General features: G+C 43.0%; 1 protein-coding gene across 5 annotated transcripts in view; it reads right to left on the bottom strand.

The window, feature by feature from the left end:
• The window catches only part of arid1b (AT-rich interactive domain 1B), a 161784-nt gene that overhangs the window by 117764 nt on the left and 27616 nt on the right, over positions 1-16404 (bottom strand). For all 5 annotated transcript variants that reach the window (XM_079174873.1, XM_079174872.1, XM_079174871.1 and 2 more), the window contains exon 3: positions 2066-2233. In XM_079174873.1, coding sequence (XP_079030999.1) covers positions 2066-2233 — 168 coding nt within the window. The remainder of the gene's footprint in view (positions 1-2065; positions 2234-16404) is intronic.

Below are 16404 nucleotides of genomic sequence, written 5' to 3' on the forward strand. Positions count from 1 at the left end.
AATAATGTTTGTTCAGTGGGCCGCACGGTCCGTGTGCGTGAGCATGTTAAGTGAGGAAACAAGAGTAAGTGCTTTTTTTCCCCTCCAGTGTGAACAAAAGGCATGCTGGCTGAAATGTTCACTCAGTATGAAAATTACTATGCTAAGACTAACGATTTCCTTTTTTGACAACCTGCTTTTGTGTTCACAATGGCTTTTTGCTTGGCTATTTGTCTTGGTGTGCTCAATATTCAAAGCTGTCTAAAGGAAGGTTTAACTACATCTCAGTAAATCACAGTATAACTACCTAGACAGATTCCACTACACCACTGCCAAATGGCATCAACTGGTGCAGATGCGAAATAAGTCTATTCATATTTGTGAGCTGCTAATGGCTCAGTATTGTGTTGAGTAAAAAAAAAAAAAAAGGATGCTTTTAAAATAATCGTGTCCATGCTGCCCTTCTCTAGAGGAATGTGCCTTTAAATTCTAGAAAAGAAATACTTGCAGGGGAAATGGTTCTGCATAGCACATGTTCATTGGGCTTCCTGGTCCGTGCTGTTTCATGGATTCTAAACAGTGCTGTCCTGCAGGAATGAGCTGTCAGAGCGGATATCTCAAAACTGCTCGCTCTTGCTTCGTGATCATTCTGCTCTGTAGTGGGAGGCGTACAAATCAATCAGCCATGTGTATCAAAGCAGCAATCACTCTACTATGCACGTTAAAGTCCTGCCTACAAGTTTTACTTTACGTTAAATGAGTGTTAGATGGAAAATAAGTACCAATAATAGATGGTTAAATTGTCGATACATTAATGTCTAAGCACCGTTTTAGTGTTGTAGCTGGCCCAGGTGGTGCCACATCTATGTAATTTATATACTTTTTGGGTATTTCAATCACAATTGGCTTTTTTTTTACAAAAAACAAACCAAATATGGCCGCTATTGATGAATAGAAACAGGCCTTTATCAACCCTCGTGCTGATCTTGCGGAATGGTTTTCGGCATTTTCCTACATCACTCATCTGTCTTTTCTCCAGTTCTGCTTAGTCCTATCTTCTCCTTTCCCACACTGCTCTGTCTGAGCTTTGCCTTCCTGTCCAGTTCTGTTGTAATCTCTCCCGTCTAGTATTGTTCTTTGTCCTGCTCAGTTTTGTTCTGCTCTGTTCTGATCCAGGAAATAGCCAGAGGCTGATAGATCCCTCTGGCAGCAGAGTGGATGGGAAACACATGGCCAGCCTTCACTCGAAAACAACTGCTTGAACCCAGCTTCCCGATGGAAAACTTCTACAGAACATCAAGCTGAAACTTGGCAGGACAAGTCTCAATCCAAATCTGTGGAACAGGCCTATTGTTGTACTGAGGATTGGGTTTGCACAGGCGGGTTTATGTTCATAGAAAACGTACAATGTGTTTGTGCACTATGACCGGCCAATCTGTGAACTAGTATTGCATTCAAAAGTCTTTTTTTCTGTAAAGTGTGTGTGTGTGTGTGTGTGTGTGTTTGGTAGTGTGTGTGAGTGAGTGTGCGTGCGTCTGTGAAGTTGAGAGAATATGAAAATATATAGAACCGGACCGAGTGAGATTTACCTAAAGTACCTGTCATGAATAATGTGAGGGAATACTGTGACCAATACACCAGGCATCAGCACGTTATTGTTTACACACACACACACACACACACACACACACACACACACACACACACACACACACACACACACACACACACACACACAGTCTATCCCTTAAGGTGATCTCTCCAATCTCAGCACCACTAAAATATTAAAATACAACCCATGTAAAAAGATTTGGATGAAATCCCGTTCCTGCCGATGTTATTGATGTTACATCCGATCGTCGACATCTGCGCATCTATGTGTAACTGATATATCTATTCATATTTATTTATTGAGTTATGGTAATCATTTCCAATTTTGCTCACGGCATGTAACGGGGACTTTAGGCTTGGTTACAGCTGTCTTGGCCAATTTTTTCCACACACGAAACGACACAGTGGGCGCCTGGGACCGAGTGTGATGGGTTTACGTCTCTGTGTGTGTGTGTGTGTGTGTGTGCGTTAGTACCTGTTGTGGCGGTGGTCGAGGCTGCAGGTAGGGGCTCTGGGTCTGGCCTGGAGGGGTCTGCTGAGGGGGGCTGAAGTACGGAGGGGTTCCCTGCTGCCCCGCCTGCTGCTGCTGCTGCTGCTGCTGGCTGTAGCCCCCCATCCCCTGCTGGCCATATGGCGCCACCTGCTGAAACGACCAATCACACAACGGTTAGAGGGGAGACATTAAGGTCAAGGCTGAGGTTGAAGCAAAACTTTCACTTTGAATTAAAAGTAATTCGGAGAGACTGTCAGGTGCAGTTAGTATAGGCATCACAGCCAGTCTTCTAACCTAAAGTCCTCTTGGAATAATATGAAAATAAAAACAAAAACATCCCCCACGTGGGCATACACAAACTGGCTTCTATCCATTTTCCAATTCATCTGATTGTTCCTCCGCTGACGCTTTTAATTTAGCTCAGACCAGGCTGTCACCTGCCTCCCAGAAGTCCTCTGCCTAATGAACTCTCACTGCAGAAACCTCTAACTTTATGTCCTCCGGCTTGCCAAATGCATCCTCCTCTCTACATTATCTCTGTCTCGGTCAGCTCACAGATGGGATGAGGTGTGTTGGATATTACCGCTGGCCCCTCCCTGGCCGTAGCCCCTAATGAGGGACACATGGATGAGCCGGGGCATTCCAGAGCAGCGCAGTTAAAAAAACGAACTCGTGAGGGCGAAGCCATGCCAAGTGCCGATGCTGCATTACACGGCGGTTACGAGAGAGAATGTGAACAGGGAGTGTGTGTAACAAGCTGGCACCAATACAGTTTAAATCCCTCCTTGTCGTTTGTTATGACTACAGACAGCACCAGGTGCTCCTCACTCCTCTAAGGATTTCCTGTGGAGGCTGGGGTTTTCTCATTCACACAGACACACACACACACACACACAAGCTGAGAGCAGACTATTAAACAACATTTATGACCACCGCCAAAGCCGTTTGACAGCACTTTTCATGTCATATTTTTTCCCCCCATCATGTCGCTCTGCTTTTTTATTTAGTGACGACCAAAAGTGCCGCCACAAACTCATTAAACAAGCACACAGGCTGTAATTGGGGACGTGTGCAAAGCTAGTCCACCTCCAGCCTTCGCCCCCGAGTCCTAAACTTCAAAATGTCCCTTTAAATCTTCCTTGGCAGGCTTGGCAGAGTAAAACTCTCTCAAACTCAGAGTGATTTATATCTCAAATGACGGTATTATAGGGAACTCCGACGTGATGGAACTTTCTACACTACAGGCTTGTCAGATCAAAAGCCGAGAGCACACATCCAGCGTTGTAGTTCTACAGTGACCGTTATGAGTGAGAAAAAGTCAGTCATAAAAGCCCTGTTGAAACTGGTGGCTGGTGTAAAATACAGTGAAATCTGATCCGGCTGCAGAGGGCAAGTGGAGATTAATATGTTTGAAATAGTTTTCAAGAGTAACTTCCTTTGAGTGGGTGTTAAAAAAGAAATCTTCTCTCTCTCTCTGCTGGCAGAAGCTTTTTGACTCTCTGAATAGAGATGATTGGACAATGTTGAATATTTTTCACTTCAATGGAAATTTGATTAGAAAGGACAGGTCTGTGAGTGCGGTGTGTGTGTGTGTGTGTGTGTGTGTGTGTGTGTGTGTGTGTGTGCGCTCAGAGTGTGAGAGTGTCATTAGGCCGATGAGACAGACAGACGGGGTGAGATCAGTCTAGCTGGCAGAGGGGTTAATAGCATGGCCCCGCTCATGCCAACAGCACCACTGGATTCATTACTGTCAGCCGGGGCAACACACACACACACACACACACACACACACACACACACACACACACACACACACACACACACACACACACACACACACACACACACAGACTCTCATACCAATGTAATCAAATGAATGTACGTGAATTCAAGTTGTCTGTATATTATGTAGAGATTTGTTGAAGTAAGAAAGACAAAAAAATGCTCTCTCTCTCTCTCTCTCTCTCTCTCTCTCTCTCTCTCTCTCTCTCTCTCTCTCTCTCTCTCTCTCACAGACACACACACACACACACACACACACACACGCGTCATTAGATGTGGATCAAAGCCACTCTGACAAATCAGAAGCAACTCTATCCTGTGATCAGTGATTACAGGCTGGTGTAACACAGTGGGTCTCAACTGGAACACAACTGTTCTGGGATTGGCCAGGATTAGGTCGCCATGGAGATCGAGACCAGACAACCGTGGGTGGGTTTCTGTCTCAGACAAATACAATGACAGGCAGACAGACGGATCTGTGCAGACAGCGACTGATAGGCAGGGGAACAGATAGATAGACGTAGGCAGGGAGGGAGACAAATCACACACAACCGGGTCAACAGAGAAGGGTTCTTTAGGTTTGTGCCTCGTCTTGGTGCTAAAAATAACCTTGTTAGAAAGCATGAAAGGCTAATGAATAAATAATGAACTACACCAGTTTCTGTTGTCTTTAAAACTGCCAGTTTGAGTTGCGGAGATTTTATATGTAAAAAATACACCTGGGACACAGCTAGCAAGCACGCTGGAACAAGAGAGCTTCAACACACCAATGTTACGTCTGCTGTCTCTCTTCGCTTCATCAGGATAAAGTGTCCCACGACTGACTGGCTGGGTACAAATACATGTGTAACGCTTATTGTATGATGTCATGCTATCTATGTGATTCGGATTTTCAAGTTATTAAAACTCTTGCTACAATCTGGGACCGCCGACGTGCAGATTTACTGAGATTATACCTTTTTAAGTAATTACAATTTAGGCCTGTCAGGATAGCTACTTTTGTTGGACGATATATTTAACGAAATAATTGCGATAGACGATAGTATTGTGATTTTAAGACCATTTTATGCCACTGATAAAAAGATAATAGAATAGCATAATAATGCAAGTCTGTCCTTTTAAAAGAGCAGTGAACTTTGAACTCTGGAGAATGTTCAGACATTGGAATGGGAGTGTGAAGAAAATATTAAAATATATAAAATAAATAAGACATAAATAAGCCAAAAACCAAAAACAATAAATGCTTCAATAAATAAATAAACAATAAATTCCCAACTCTCCTAATGGCAGAGAACACCCGGCTGTTTATTCTGGCATCATGTTGGCAAAAATAATGCTGACATTCTTATGTAAACAAAGACGCATGTAAACACAACGGGCAATGACCAAGGTCATGTCATATATCATGCGATAGATCAATAACGTAATAATAGAGACATGCCTGATTGCAACAGACCTAAATAACTCTCTTGTGTATGATTGGGTCTTCCCATACATGGGAATAAACTCAAGCCTGACCGGTACATCTTTTTTTCTCTCCTCATTGTTGACACACGGGTCCTTTTCAAGCTGCCTGTAGCTATAGAAAAACCTTTACAGGGGACCTTTAAAGAATGTCCATTTTCAGTGTATTCAAGAACACATGCTGACAGATATGCAAGCTGGTGGACAGGCAATCAGGTAAGCAAGCAGAAGAAGACAGACACGGAGACAGATGAAAAAACGAGGCAGAAATATCACCAGTCAGTCAGTCAAATAGGAACAGAGACAGCCGGCAGACTGGAGGTCTAACAAGTAGCAACCTGTCACCGTGGCTTTGGGAAGAAAGAAAGAGTCATTCAAATGCAGCTTCTGTTTGATCGCTGGGGGCGACTGTATGAATGTACTGTACCTACTGAGTACACACCAGCTCACTGAAAACGGATTCTCTTTGACTGAAAATATGCTTAGTGATAAACAGACTTGCTGTGCTGTTGCTTATACCAATACAAATAACTGCAGGAAGTAGAAAATAACACAATTCTCAGCCTTTTCCTTCAACTCAGGTGTGTGGAAGCAGACAAAATAACTGTGATTTATCCGGAGTGCCTTGGCAGGCACACAGTGTCAAATAAATGTCTGTAATGAAATGACAACAGATGTGAAGTGCTGTAGGGAGAAATGACGCAGAATAGACGTCCTGCGAAGCAAATAATTCACCATAAACTGCAGAAACAGTGTGAAGAAAACAAAAGCCTTGGCGGCATATTAAGATACCAAAGACACAAAACATTCACACAAACACTGAGAAGAACTCAATCAAAAATCTATCAAAACAAGAGTCATATGCAAAGGCAGACAATATTTTCCTGCTCCGCAGATGGAGGGCAATAAATAGCCATGCTAACCCTCAACCATGGCAGCAGTGTGTGTGTGTGTGTGTGTGTGTGCAGGCGTGTGTGCCTTAAATCAGCCGTTTAAAAACCTTGCACGGAACAAGGCACTGCTTGTAATTCAATTGGGACAATGAGCAATAGACAGGATTTTTCATAATTCTGCCGAAGTGGCGCTACGGCTGGCTGGCAACCGGGGCCACAGGTCGCCCATTTTGAGTGACAGATGGACTCAGCCAACCAGAGAGCTAACCAGAGCCACCACCCCGACCACTGAACACACACACACACACACACACACACACACACGCACACACACACACACACACACAGACACACACACACTGACAGGCATGACAGGCGCACACAGGCAGCGCAGCAGCATTAGCATGCTATCCTGCTAGTAGGCCACCACAAGTGAAAAAGAGAAAGACAGTAGGGGTTACAAGTAATAAAGAGTCAGACGAGCTGACAAAGACTGAAACAGACAAGAGAAGCAACATGAAACATGATAGAGACACATGAAGAGATCTAGAGACGGTGGCGAGGGAAAATGTTTGGAGAGACAGAGATGGAGAGATAGGCAGAGGGGAGATAGACGAGGGGTGTTACAGACGGAGATACGTAGAGGGATGGGTAAAGCGATGCTTCGCGCGATAAAGTCAGAGAGAGACGGATACAGACGGAGAGATGTGTGGAGAGAAAGGGGCGACACAGACAAGTGTAAAAGAGAAGCAGAGGAAGGAAGGAAGGAAGGAAGGAAGGAAGGAAGGAAGGATGGGGCAATGTTAAGTAATGATGAAGACGAATGGAGGCAGGAAGGGAACGTGACAAGTTCTTTTATACTCACACCATTTGAGGGACGTATGGGAGAGGAAGGATGGAGAGGCAGAGACGGAGAGACAGGTAGATGATATAGATCACCAGGTGAATGGAATTCACCAATTACCTTTAACGAGCAGCGGCAGATTGAATGGCAGCAGTGGTTTGAGGTCTGACGGCTACACACTAATTTGAATCAGGTGACAAAACTAGGAATACTGAAAACATAAAAAAATAAAATCTAACTTAATTGTGTTTTTGTCTTGTATTTCTGAGTGTGCTGCCAATGCACATTGTTGTCGCACAGCTGTGAAACGTAAATCGGGGAAGGTGGTCAGACAGCTCGAGACAGATCTCAAGAAAAGGAAAAACAAAATAGAAAATACTTGAAAGCCATTGGCATGTGCATGTATTGAATACTTCTTGTAGTGTATAAAACAACAGTGCAATTTACAGTAGCTACTGCAACAAACAGCATACTACGACTGTTGTTAAATCTACTCATTTCCATAATACAGTGTTTTAGCAGTTATGAATCTATATAATAATCGACATACTTGAGTTGAAATGATACAGCACAAGTCTTTGTAATGTCGCAACACAGAGACAAAGAGTTGCAAAAATGATTTTCTATTAATGATTTTTTGTTGTTTATTGAGGTGTGTCGTTTCACCACCAAGAAAAAAATGGTGTTCTTTTTTTTTTGTGGACTGAGAATTTTGAATTGCATTGCGCAATGCATTATGGGACAATAGTGCCCTTCAACTGCAAACTCAAAAATAGAGCCGGGTCAGTATGCATACTGGTGTTCCCGGTGTCTTTGGCTTGACCGAGAAAAACCCACTGCTGTTTGACAAGTGACCCTGATCTATACAGATGGAAACGCCCCAAACAGGCTGTTAGTAATACAATATTAACAAAAATAAATAATCAAACATCCCTGCAGTGATGGTAGGGCACGCTGATGACAAGACTAGATAGGATACACTGTGAGCACTACGTTTTATTTATATCCTGCACACAAACTGATGGATGCTGTAATACCCTACACCTGCTTTGCTAACATTAGCATACATTACACTAAAAGCCCAACGTCATCAATTCAAAGAGACACTTTTATATATAATCCTTTCCAAGTTTAATTAAGTAACTGGGCACCAAGCTAAACACATTTTTTATCAGTTGGACTAAATCATACGAGGATGGATATTGATCAAGAACTGTTGTTACAGCATATTAGGTGTGTTTGTCGCAATGGCAGCTATTTTTCACAAGGATTTCTGTGCATATGGTAACAAGTCTTCTTCAACAATGGTCCCAAAATGACCTATGCAGGGTGCTTGATGCAAGCAAATAGAACATAGGATTAACTTACTAAACCTACTGACGGACAACTGCTCTTCTTAAAATTATATTTATTACCCCACATGAGTTAATTGCAGCATCACTGGAGGGATGGATGTGAATATACAAAAGACATAAAAAACGAATAATTTCCATTTGTACAGAGTGCAAAATGTTTTCCTATTCAGACACTCCAGCAGTTTAGTAAATCTAAAAGCCAACTTAAAGACATATAATCAAAGGACATTTCAGCGAGGGAGCGCAGCGGGGAAACAGCAGTGTTGACAGATCTGTCAGTCAAAAGCAGGAAGTATACCGCTATCAAAATAACTGACAACTGTGGCAGTCGCCTCATCTATTTCTCGAAAGCTTATTTGCATTAAGTGGCATGGAGCATTTAAATTATCCAACTGAAACATCTGTCAGTTGACCTGCATCTTTCTTTTCCTCTCGCTGTCTCATCTATCACGCCTTTAAAATCTCTGCCCGTAAAACAAGACCTGGCTTTTAAAATAGTTTAGATGTTGAGAAAATATAAACATGAAGCCAGCAAGAAATGTTACGTCTTGGTTTTATAAAAAATGCGGGGCATTGAGACAAAGACTTGATTAATAAGCCTATACTGCACATTTCCAGGACATGGTTGGAGGAATAAATACATAAATAGATGTTTGTGATAGTAGAGCTATCTATAGATAAGGCTTAAGAATTGATCTACTTTAAATGAATAGTGGAAGTGAATGCATCCTTTTTGTCCTTTTGTTTGTGATCTTTTCATTAACTTGTATTTATACAACAACACATTTTCATTTATATTGTATGGATCTTGTATACAATTTGTCTCATTTAAAGAATGTTTTTCTTATTATTGACGTGGCTTTAGTATGAGGATGCTTTTGTATCATGCTGTAAATTTGATGCCAGATGACAACCCATGGCCAAAATATTGCATCTCCAATACACTTATCTACACATAACACATGATATATTGTTATACTGCGTGGAAATGTATTAATTTATTGAGCTTGACTTCATCTTCCTGCACGTCTGCCTACCGGGTGTCTATTAGATAACACTCAGTTTGTCACTGAAGCAATGAAAATTATTATAATATTACAATAAGCTCTCGTTACTTCAGCGGAAGTCAAGATGTCTCAACCACGGGGCCATCGCTAAGAACCCTGCACACGCATAATGAAAACAGGATAGTGGCTGATAGTGTGGTGATGAGATCAGCCGCTCACAGCCGATACCACGTGCACTCGTCTTTTGTATACAGAATGAGATGGGAACGAAGGTGAGTCCCTTAATGAAATGTGAGGCGTCGGAGGGACGGATCAGCATCAACACGCTCATGATTAAACATTAGGGGAAAGAAGAGGGGATGCATCACCGTACTCCTCATCGTCCTCCCCCCCCCCCCATCATCCCCAAGGTGACGGCGATCTCTCCGCCGCTCTTTTCCTCTCTTTTGATATCTCCTTCTCTTGCTCCTCCCCCTCCTCATACTTTGGGAGGCCCTTGACACCTCGAGGAATGAGCTGCCCCTGGAGGCCCGGGAGAAAGAGTGAGGGACAGGAGGAGCGATACGCAGGTCTCTCAATCAGTCACGTGCCAGTAACCTGAACCTAGATACTACACGTCAAGCCAAGGCTACATATAAATAGACGTTTTTGGCCAATTGGGAGACATTCCCTCGAGGAGTTCCTGAGATATAGGGTACGACGGACAGACGGACGAACAGCCAACAACCAACAAAAACGAAATGAGTCTCTGAGGCTTAGATAGAGAGAGAAACGCCACTACTGCTGCAGATACATTTGCTGGTATTTCATTTATTTTTTTTTGTATGACGCATGGTGCACTTCATATACCGCAGGTTTTTTTTTTATTCCCAAATGAAAACACAAGTCTGTCTATTCAAAGATTGTGACTTATCGACCCGGTGATAACATCAACATCGAACTGACGGCGAGTAAAAGCGAGCGAGATAGTGTAGCTATCGACTGTTGAGACACACAGGCGTGTTTCTCTATATTTTCATCTCGGATCCCTTTCTGAAGACTGCCAAACGCTGCTCTCTGCCCCCCCTGTCTGTCTTCCTTTATTTTTCCGTCTCTCTAATTCTCCGTTTCTGCTCACATCATTTGACGGCTGGCTGCGACTAGCGGTGCCTGTGTTGTTCCAAGCAGAGCCGTAATGGAGACATTTGGAGAGGCAGAGCAGGGCAGGTTAATGCTCTCTGTAATGTGTGTGTGAACAGCGATTTATTTTTTCTTTTTCTTTTTTCTTTTTTTTTGTGCGAGAGGCTCTGGGCCCCGTGCCACCGGCTCCAAATGTTTTTCCCCTACTAAACTCCTGACCCCAATCTGTGGCCAAGAAAGACAGAGGAGAGAAGGGGAGATTGAGAGAGAAAGAGAGAAGAAAAACAAATGCGATTCATTTTGGGGGGGGGGGGGGGGGGCACAAATGGATCTGAATGAGTGAGGGAAGACAGAACGTGAGACTGGTGAATAGATCATTGATCAACTGAAATGCTTCTTGACACAGAATTTCTCAATGTTTACGTTGGAAATGTAGTGGCGAGTAGGCCGCCTTTTACTTGAACTCAAACACAATTCTGTCTTTGACAGATAGAAAAACAATCATCAATGAATTACAAATGGGGGGAAAAGGAGGCTTTTGACACATGTAAACAACACAATTTAGCACAAAATTGAAAAAAATGTCTTTCAGATCAATCATTTTTGGCACACAGCACACATTTTTTTTTTTACCGCTCGCTGTGATGACAGGCTCCAACTTGTGTAGGAGTCATGTCAATTACATCTGAACAGTGAGGATGGAGGGAGGGAGAGGAGGGAGTCGGGCTTCGAGTTGAAACACGCTCGTTCGCCGTTGGCGGTCGACGCAGCGCAGCAGATTATACTCGTATTTCCCCTCCTCTCCTGTGAAATGCAGGCCGTCTTTATTTGGATGCTGACAATGTGAGGTGCCGCTGTGTTAAACGTCGGGGACGTCGTGGATTGTCGAGTGCCTTCAGGTCAGTGTGGGTACTGTGCGTAAGTCTACATTTGGGCCACCAAATAAATTGAGGGGCTCTCTCCCCGCGCTCACACCGTTATCAGGTATTGATTCAACTTCATGATCATTAGAAATGCAGTGCATTATACTGAGAGGTGTTTCTATTATTTTGTCCACAACATTTATGTCAATGAGGGTAGGCTGAAGAACAGAAACACCTCTCTGTGTAACGCGGTACAGTTCAACAGCACCACAAACCTCCAGAATGACCACAGATAGCTGAATGGACACCTCTCTAGTTTTAGCTAACCTAAAAAACTGGAAGCATACATTGGGGTACGATCACTAAACAATAAACTCAGCACCATGTTGCCATTTATCACCTAAAAGATCTATAAACTGTATTGGCCGAAATATAAGATGATGTTTTACACACTTTCTCTCTCTCTCTCTGTCTTTCTCCGGTGGTTGTCAAGTAAAACAGTAGTTACTTGAACGCAACCCAACTTTCCAAGAGGTGTTTGGTCAACACCAAACAAGCTAGCTAATGATGCTTCTCTTGAGGTGGTGTCATGGAATATAAAATATGTAAAGGTCACAGTATGCTTACGGTATCTTATTTGAAGACGATATTTGTTTACCGGATTTATCTTCCTGCATTTAGAACGTCTCTTAAAAGCTGTTGCAAAAGGGTAAGGGTTATGTTAAAATTCCCATCGACTTATATTCAAGACAATACATGTTAGACGCACTTTGAAGTTGGACTCTAACACCAAATGGATGTATGTGAGCGATACACAGTGGATAAATTGAGGTAGCACCTTGATCTTGCCAATCTATGCCTTCTCAGATCTGTTTTCAAATGTTGATGGCGTGTCACGTCTCTTCACCTCTCCGTTCTACAAATGAAGCCCGGGGAAAAAAAAAAGAAAAATGAAGCTTGACCTGTGTAAAAATATATCTCTAATCTGAAAGAAAACTGAGATGAATTCTCTGTGAGCCAATTAGAGCAGCGACTAATCCCCTAGTAACTCGCAAAAAGACGTAAAGCATCCCTTTCTTTTCCCTCCCTTCCTCGCTCCCTCCGTCTCGCTCCACTTTCATCTCTGTGCTCTTTTATCTTATCAATAGGCACATATAGAGCACTGCAGACGCCGAGCCCGGATCTTTCAAAAACACTCCCGTTTGTGACGTTTTACACCGATTGCCTGCATTCAAGCACTAAATCATATTAAATTCCACCAACACTTCACCTGCTTGCGCACAAAATGATGGAGTCTGCAGCCCATACAACTAATGCAACCGAAAAATAACTGACAGCTGGGTTTGTAATTTCACTAATAGCTCACAAAAGTCACAGAATTTACTGATGTGTGTCCCATTCTGTGTTCTGCCATCTTCCTTTACATTAGATCTAGCATACACACGCTTTACGTTGATATAATTGATAGTGTTGCTTCGACTGGTCTGTGATACGGGAGGGGGGTTCTCCCCCCCCCCCCCCCCCCTTTGCAATTAATGGCCACGTAGCATCGTCTCTACGTGGCATCTGATTGGCTGAGAGCCGCTCCAGAGCAGCAGGGTAATAAAAGTTACAAATGAGAGCAAGCTATTAGAGCCATTGATGTGCGTAGGCTAGCTTGCTAATTAATTGATCCTGAAACTTCATCTATTCTATAGCCAGAGAGGAACCCTTAATTAATCAGCCTTTCCATATCGTTGTCCTCCTTTCTTTCCCTTTCTCTCTCCTTTTTTAACCCCCCCCCCTCTCTCTCTCATGTAAAAATGGCATGGAGTGCAGGTTTGGAGTTGTGGAGGAGACGGAAGAAAGAAAGTGTGTGTTGTGCGGGTGTGTATCTGCATGGCAGAGATGTGTACTTTGAACAGCGAGCCTCCAGTGTTTCAAGAGCCTTTAAAAAAAAAAAAAAAGGGAGGGGCGTGACGAGTCTGGAGTGGTCCCCTTTGTACCCCCACCCCTCCTCTCCCTCCATCTTTCCTGGCAGAGGGGCTGATTTATTGGGGCTTCCCAGCCATCCGTCAGAGCAAGCAGCGCTGGCTGCATTAACCCCAGAGACAACCCTCAGCACCCGGGGCCCCTAAGTGCTTCCAAGTGGCCCTCACTCTCCCCAGTGTTGAGGAACAAACCCCCCCCCCCCCCCCCCCCCCTCCATCCACCCACCCTAGCTCAATCGATGTCGTAAATTACCCATCTAACTCCCCAAAGTCGATAGTCTACAAGATGATGTTTGGACAGACAAGGATTTTTACAGCGTTTTATTCAAATGGGAACGCACTACTTTCTGGCCATTGTAAGAATGCTCACAAATTAAGTTTTAATTATCAGTATGTGTGTGTTTCTCAACTGGTAATAATGAAAAAGGCGAGATGGAGTCAAATGTTTACAAATGTACTGACCTGTTGTGATTGTTGCTGGGTATCAAAAGGCCTCTCAATCAATAAGTCCTTTCCATGACACATTTTGTCACAGTAGGAAAAAAGCACAGGTGTTGATAACAAAATGAACGAAGGCTGGATTCCATTTAGCTGCTTGGCTTTCCTTGGTCCTTGGCCTTTCTCACAGCACACATTCTGACAAACACAGGCGTGACTAAAAACATGAATGAGAGCTTCACTCTTTTCGAGTGTCCCAGTAAGCCATATCAGTGTGACGGTGATCCAGCATGCACAACACCAGGACCATAAAACTGAAGCAGCTAACTGGAACTCAGCCATCATTCATTTTAACATTGACACGTGTGCTTTTCCTACCGTAACAAGTTAAAATGTCTTCTGTGAAAAAGGCCTATTCCGTTACAATACCACAAAACAAATACAATCTAAGTTATTACAACTGAATTCAAATAAAAGCTTTATTGAGAGTCTACAACTATGTACAAAAAAAACAATATGCATAGTTGACAGTTGACACTGGTTTTAATTCAGTGGTTTCAGCTGTTCTGAGAACCACTGTAAAACATGTTGTATTGCAAATGAAGTGAATAAAAACACAGCAGAGCCATCTTGAAATGTTGCTCATTATTTAGGAATGTACACAGCGTGCCCAGCTTAATGTAGTAAAGGCTTTTAAGACGGGCTTTTTAAGGAATACAGATGTATTCTTTTTCTGTTCTTTCATCTTTTCTTTTCTGCCTCCTGATCATTACTGAACACTGACGATTCCTGAAGAATAATCTTTAGAAAGAGAGTGTGACTTGTAAAAAAAAGGGTTTACAACGCCGTGAAGGACAGCAGGCCTGTGAAGGTTTGTATGGACTGAACAGGCGGCAGGTCAGCCACAATTCCACTTGACTTTAAACGGTTGGCTTCTATTAAGTTGGCCCAGTGTGTAAGGAACAAACAGCCAACACTGGAAATGGTTTCTGCCTGACTCTTTGAAGCCCCCCAAAACACACATAGACACACAATACTTCCTTTTTGAACTCCTCTCTCTCTCTTTCATTTTTCCGGGATATCTTTTTTCCCTCCTGCTCTTTCTCCCACTCCTTCACCCCTCCCCTCTATTCACATCAAACACGGTTTCCTTTAAATTCCTTTTTCCTCTCTGACTGCCAACTTTGAAATCACAGGAAATTACGCTAAGAATTGGCTTTTTTCTTCTTCTTCTTCTTCTTCTTTTTTCTTTCTTTTTTTTTCAAATTCATTCCACTTCCCAAACAGACGCTTTTCTCGTGTGGCCTGTCATCCCCAAGACACCCGCCTCCCTCTTCTACTCCCTCCTCTTCCTGCTGATATGTTTGTTCTGGTTCCCATCACTCCACACACACACACACACACACATATCTCTCACCCTTTGTGACACACTAAGTCTCTCACGGACGCGCATGCAGACGCGGCATGACACCAACTAAATCTAATGCAAGTTCTGGGCTTATTCGTTGGAGGCTTGTAGGGGTACGGTTGCTGTTTTTTTTTTTTTTTTCGAGACATCAACAGTGAAATCAGCGTCTGAACTTGCCTCCTATGGCTGGATGAAGAAAAGGAGGCCATGAGGAGAGTACCTAATAGGTAGTGACTTTAAAGAATGTGTCACAGCGTGTGTGTGTGTGAGAGTGCGATCACGTCAGCGCATGTGATTGAAGAGGCAGAGAGAGCTCCAGACATTGAGCTTGAGGGCCTGAACAGGTAAACAAGGTCCCCCCCCCCCCCTCCCCCCGGAAACAATGACTCAATCTGGACCGAAGGGTCACATACAGCCTCTGGGTTACACACACAATGAGTGCCTTACACCAATAACTCTACCACTGTAAACAACCAGATGAAGGTAACGGCTCAGTCAAAGTGTTCCTATGAACTATAGGGGAGGTCCTTGTAGAAGCTTTTAGCTTCCTTTCCCTCCTGCACAAGCTTTTTTTTTTTTATTCCTATGTGAAGGTGTCAATGCAGCATGTAGGCGTTAGTGTGTTTATGTAAATGTCACTGTGCGGATATTTACATCTTTTATATTGCTGTGTATTCTAAGGTGGAGACAAATATACAGAAACAATAATAAATAGCTGAGTTGACATGATTTGTGGGCGTACACGTGCCAACATAAATCCAAAACATTGTCCGGTTTGAAAGAATGCAGCTCTGGTTATCAAGTTATGCTTCTTCTGGATATTATGTCAGAGTCTGTATATTCAAATTACACACACACACAAAGAGAATCGTTTAATGGGGGTGAAATTAATTGTGTTTGTGGTCTTGAAAGCATCAAACAATGGTATTGTCCCTGTTACTCAGGATAATCCACCAACCCTACTATCAACAATTTTCAGAGGAACAATTGTTTCAGTGGTAAGTACTACCAATAAAAAACTGTTTACAAAGAGCTCTGTGGATTCTGGATACATATGTTGCTCTTGGATTTTTTTCAAACATTGGTTGTTTTTTATATTATTTCTGGGACATTTTATGCTTTTGTTTGACAACAATAGTAGAGGAAAAGAGGGAGGTCCCTGGCTTCGAAAGGGGGAC

Source organism: Pholis gunnellus (genome assembly GCF_910591455.1).
Source record: "Pholis gunnellus genome assembly, chromosome: 15".
NCBI lineage: Eukaryota > Metazoa > Chordata > Actinopteri > Perciformes > Pholidae > Pholis > Pholis gunnellus.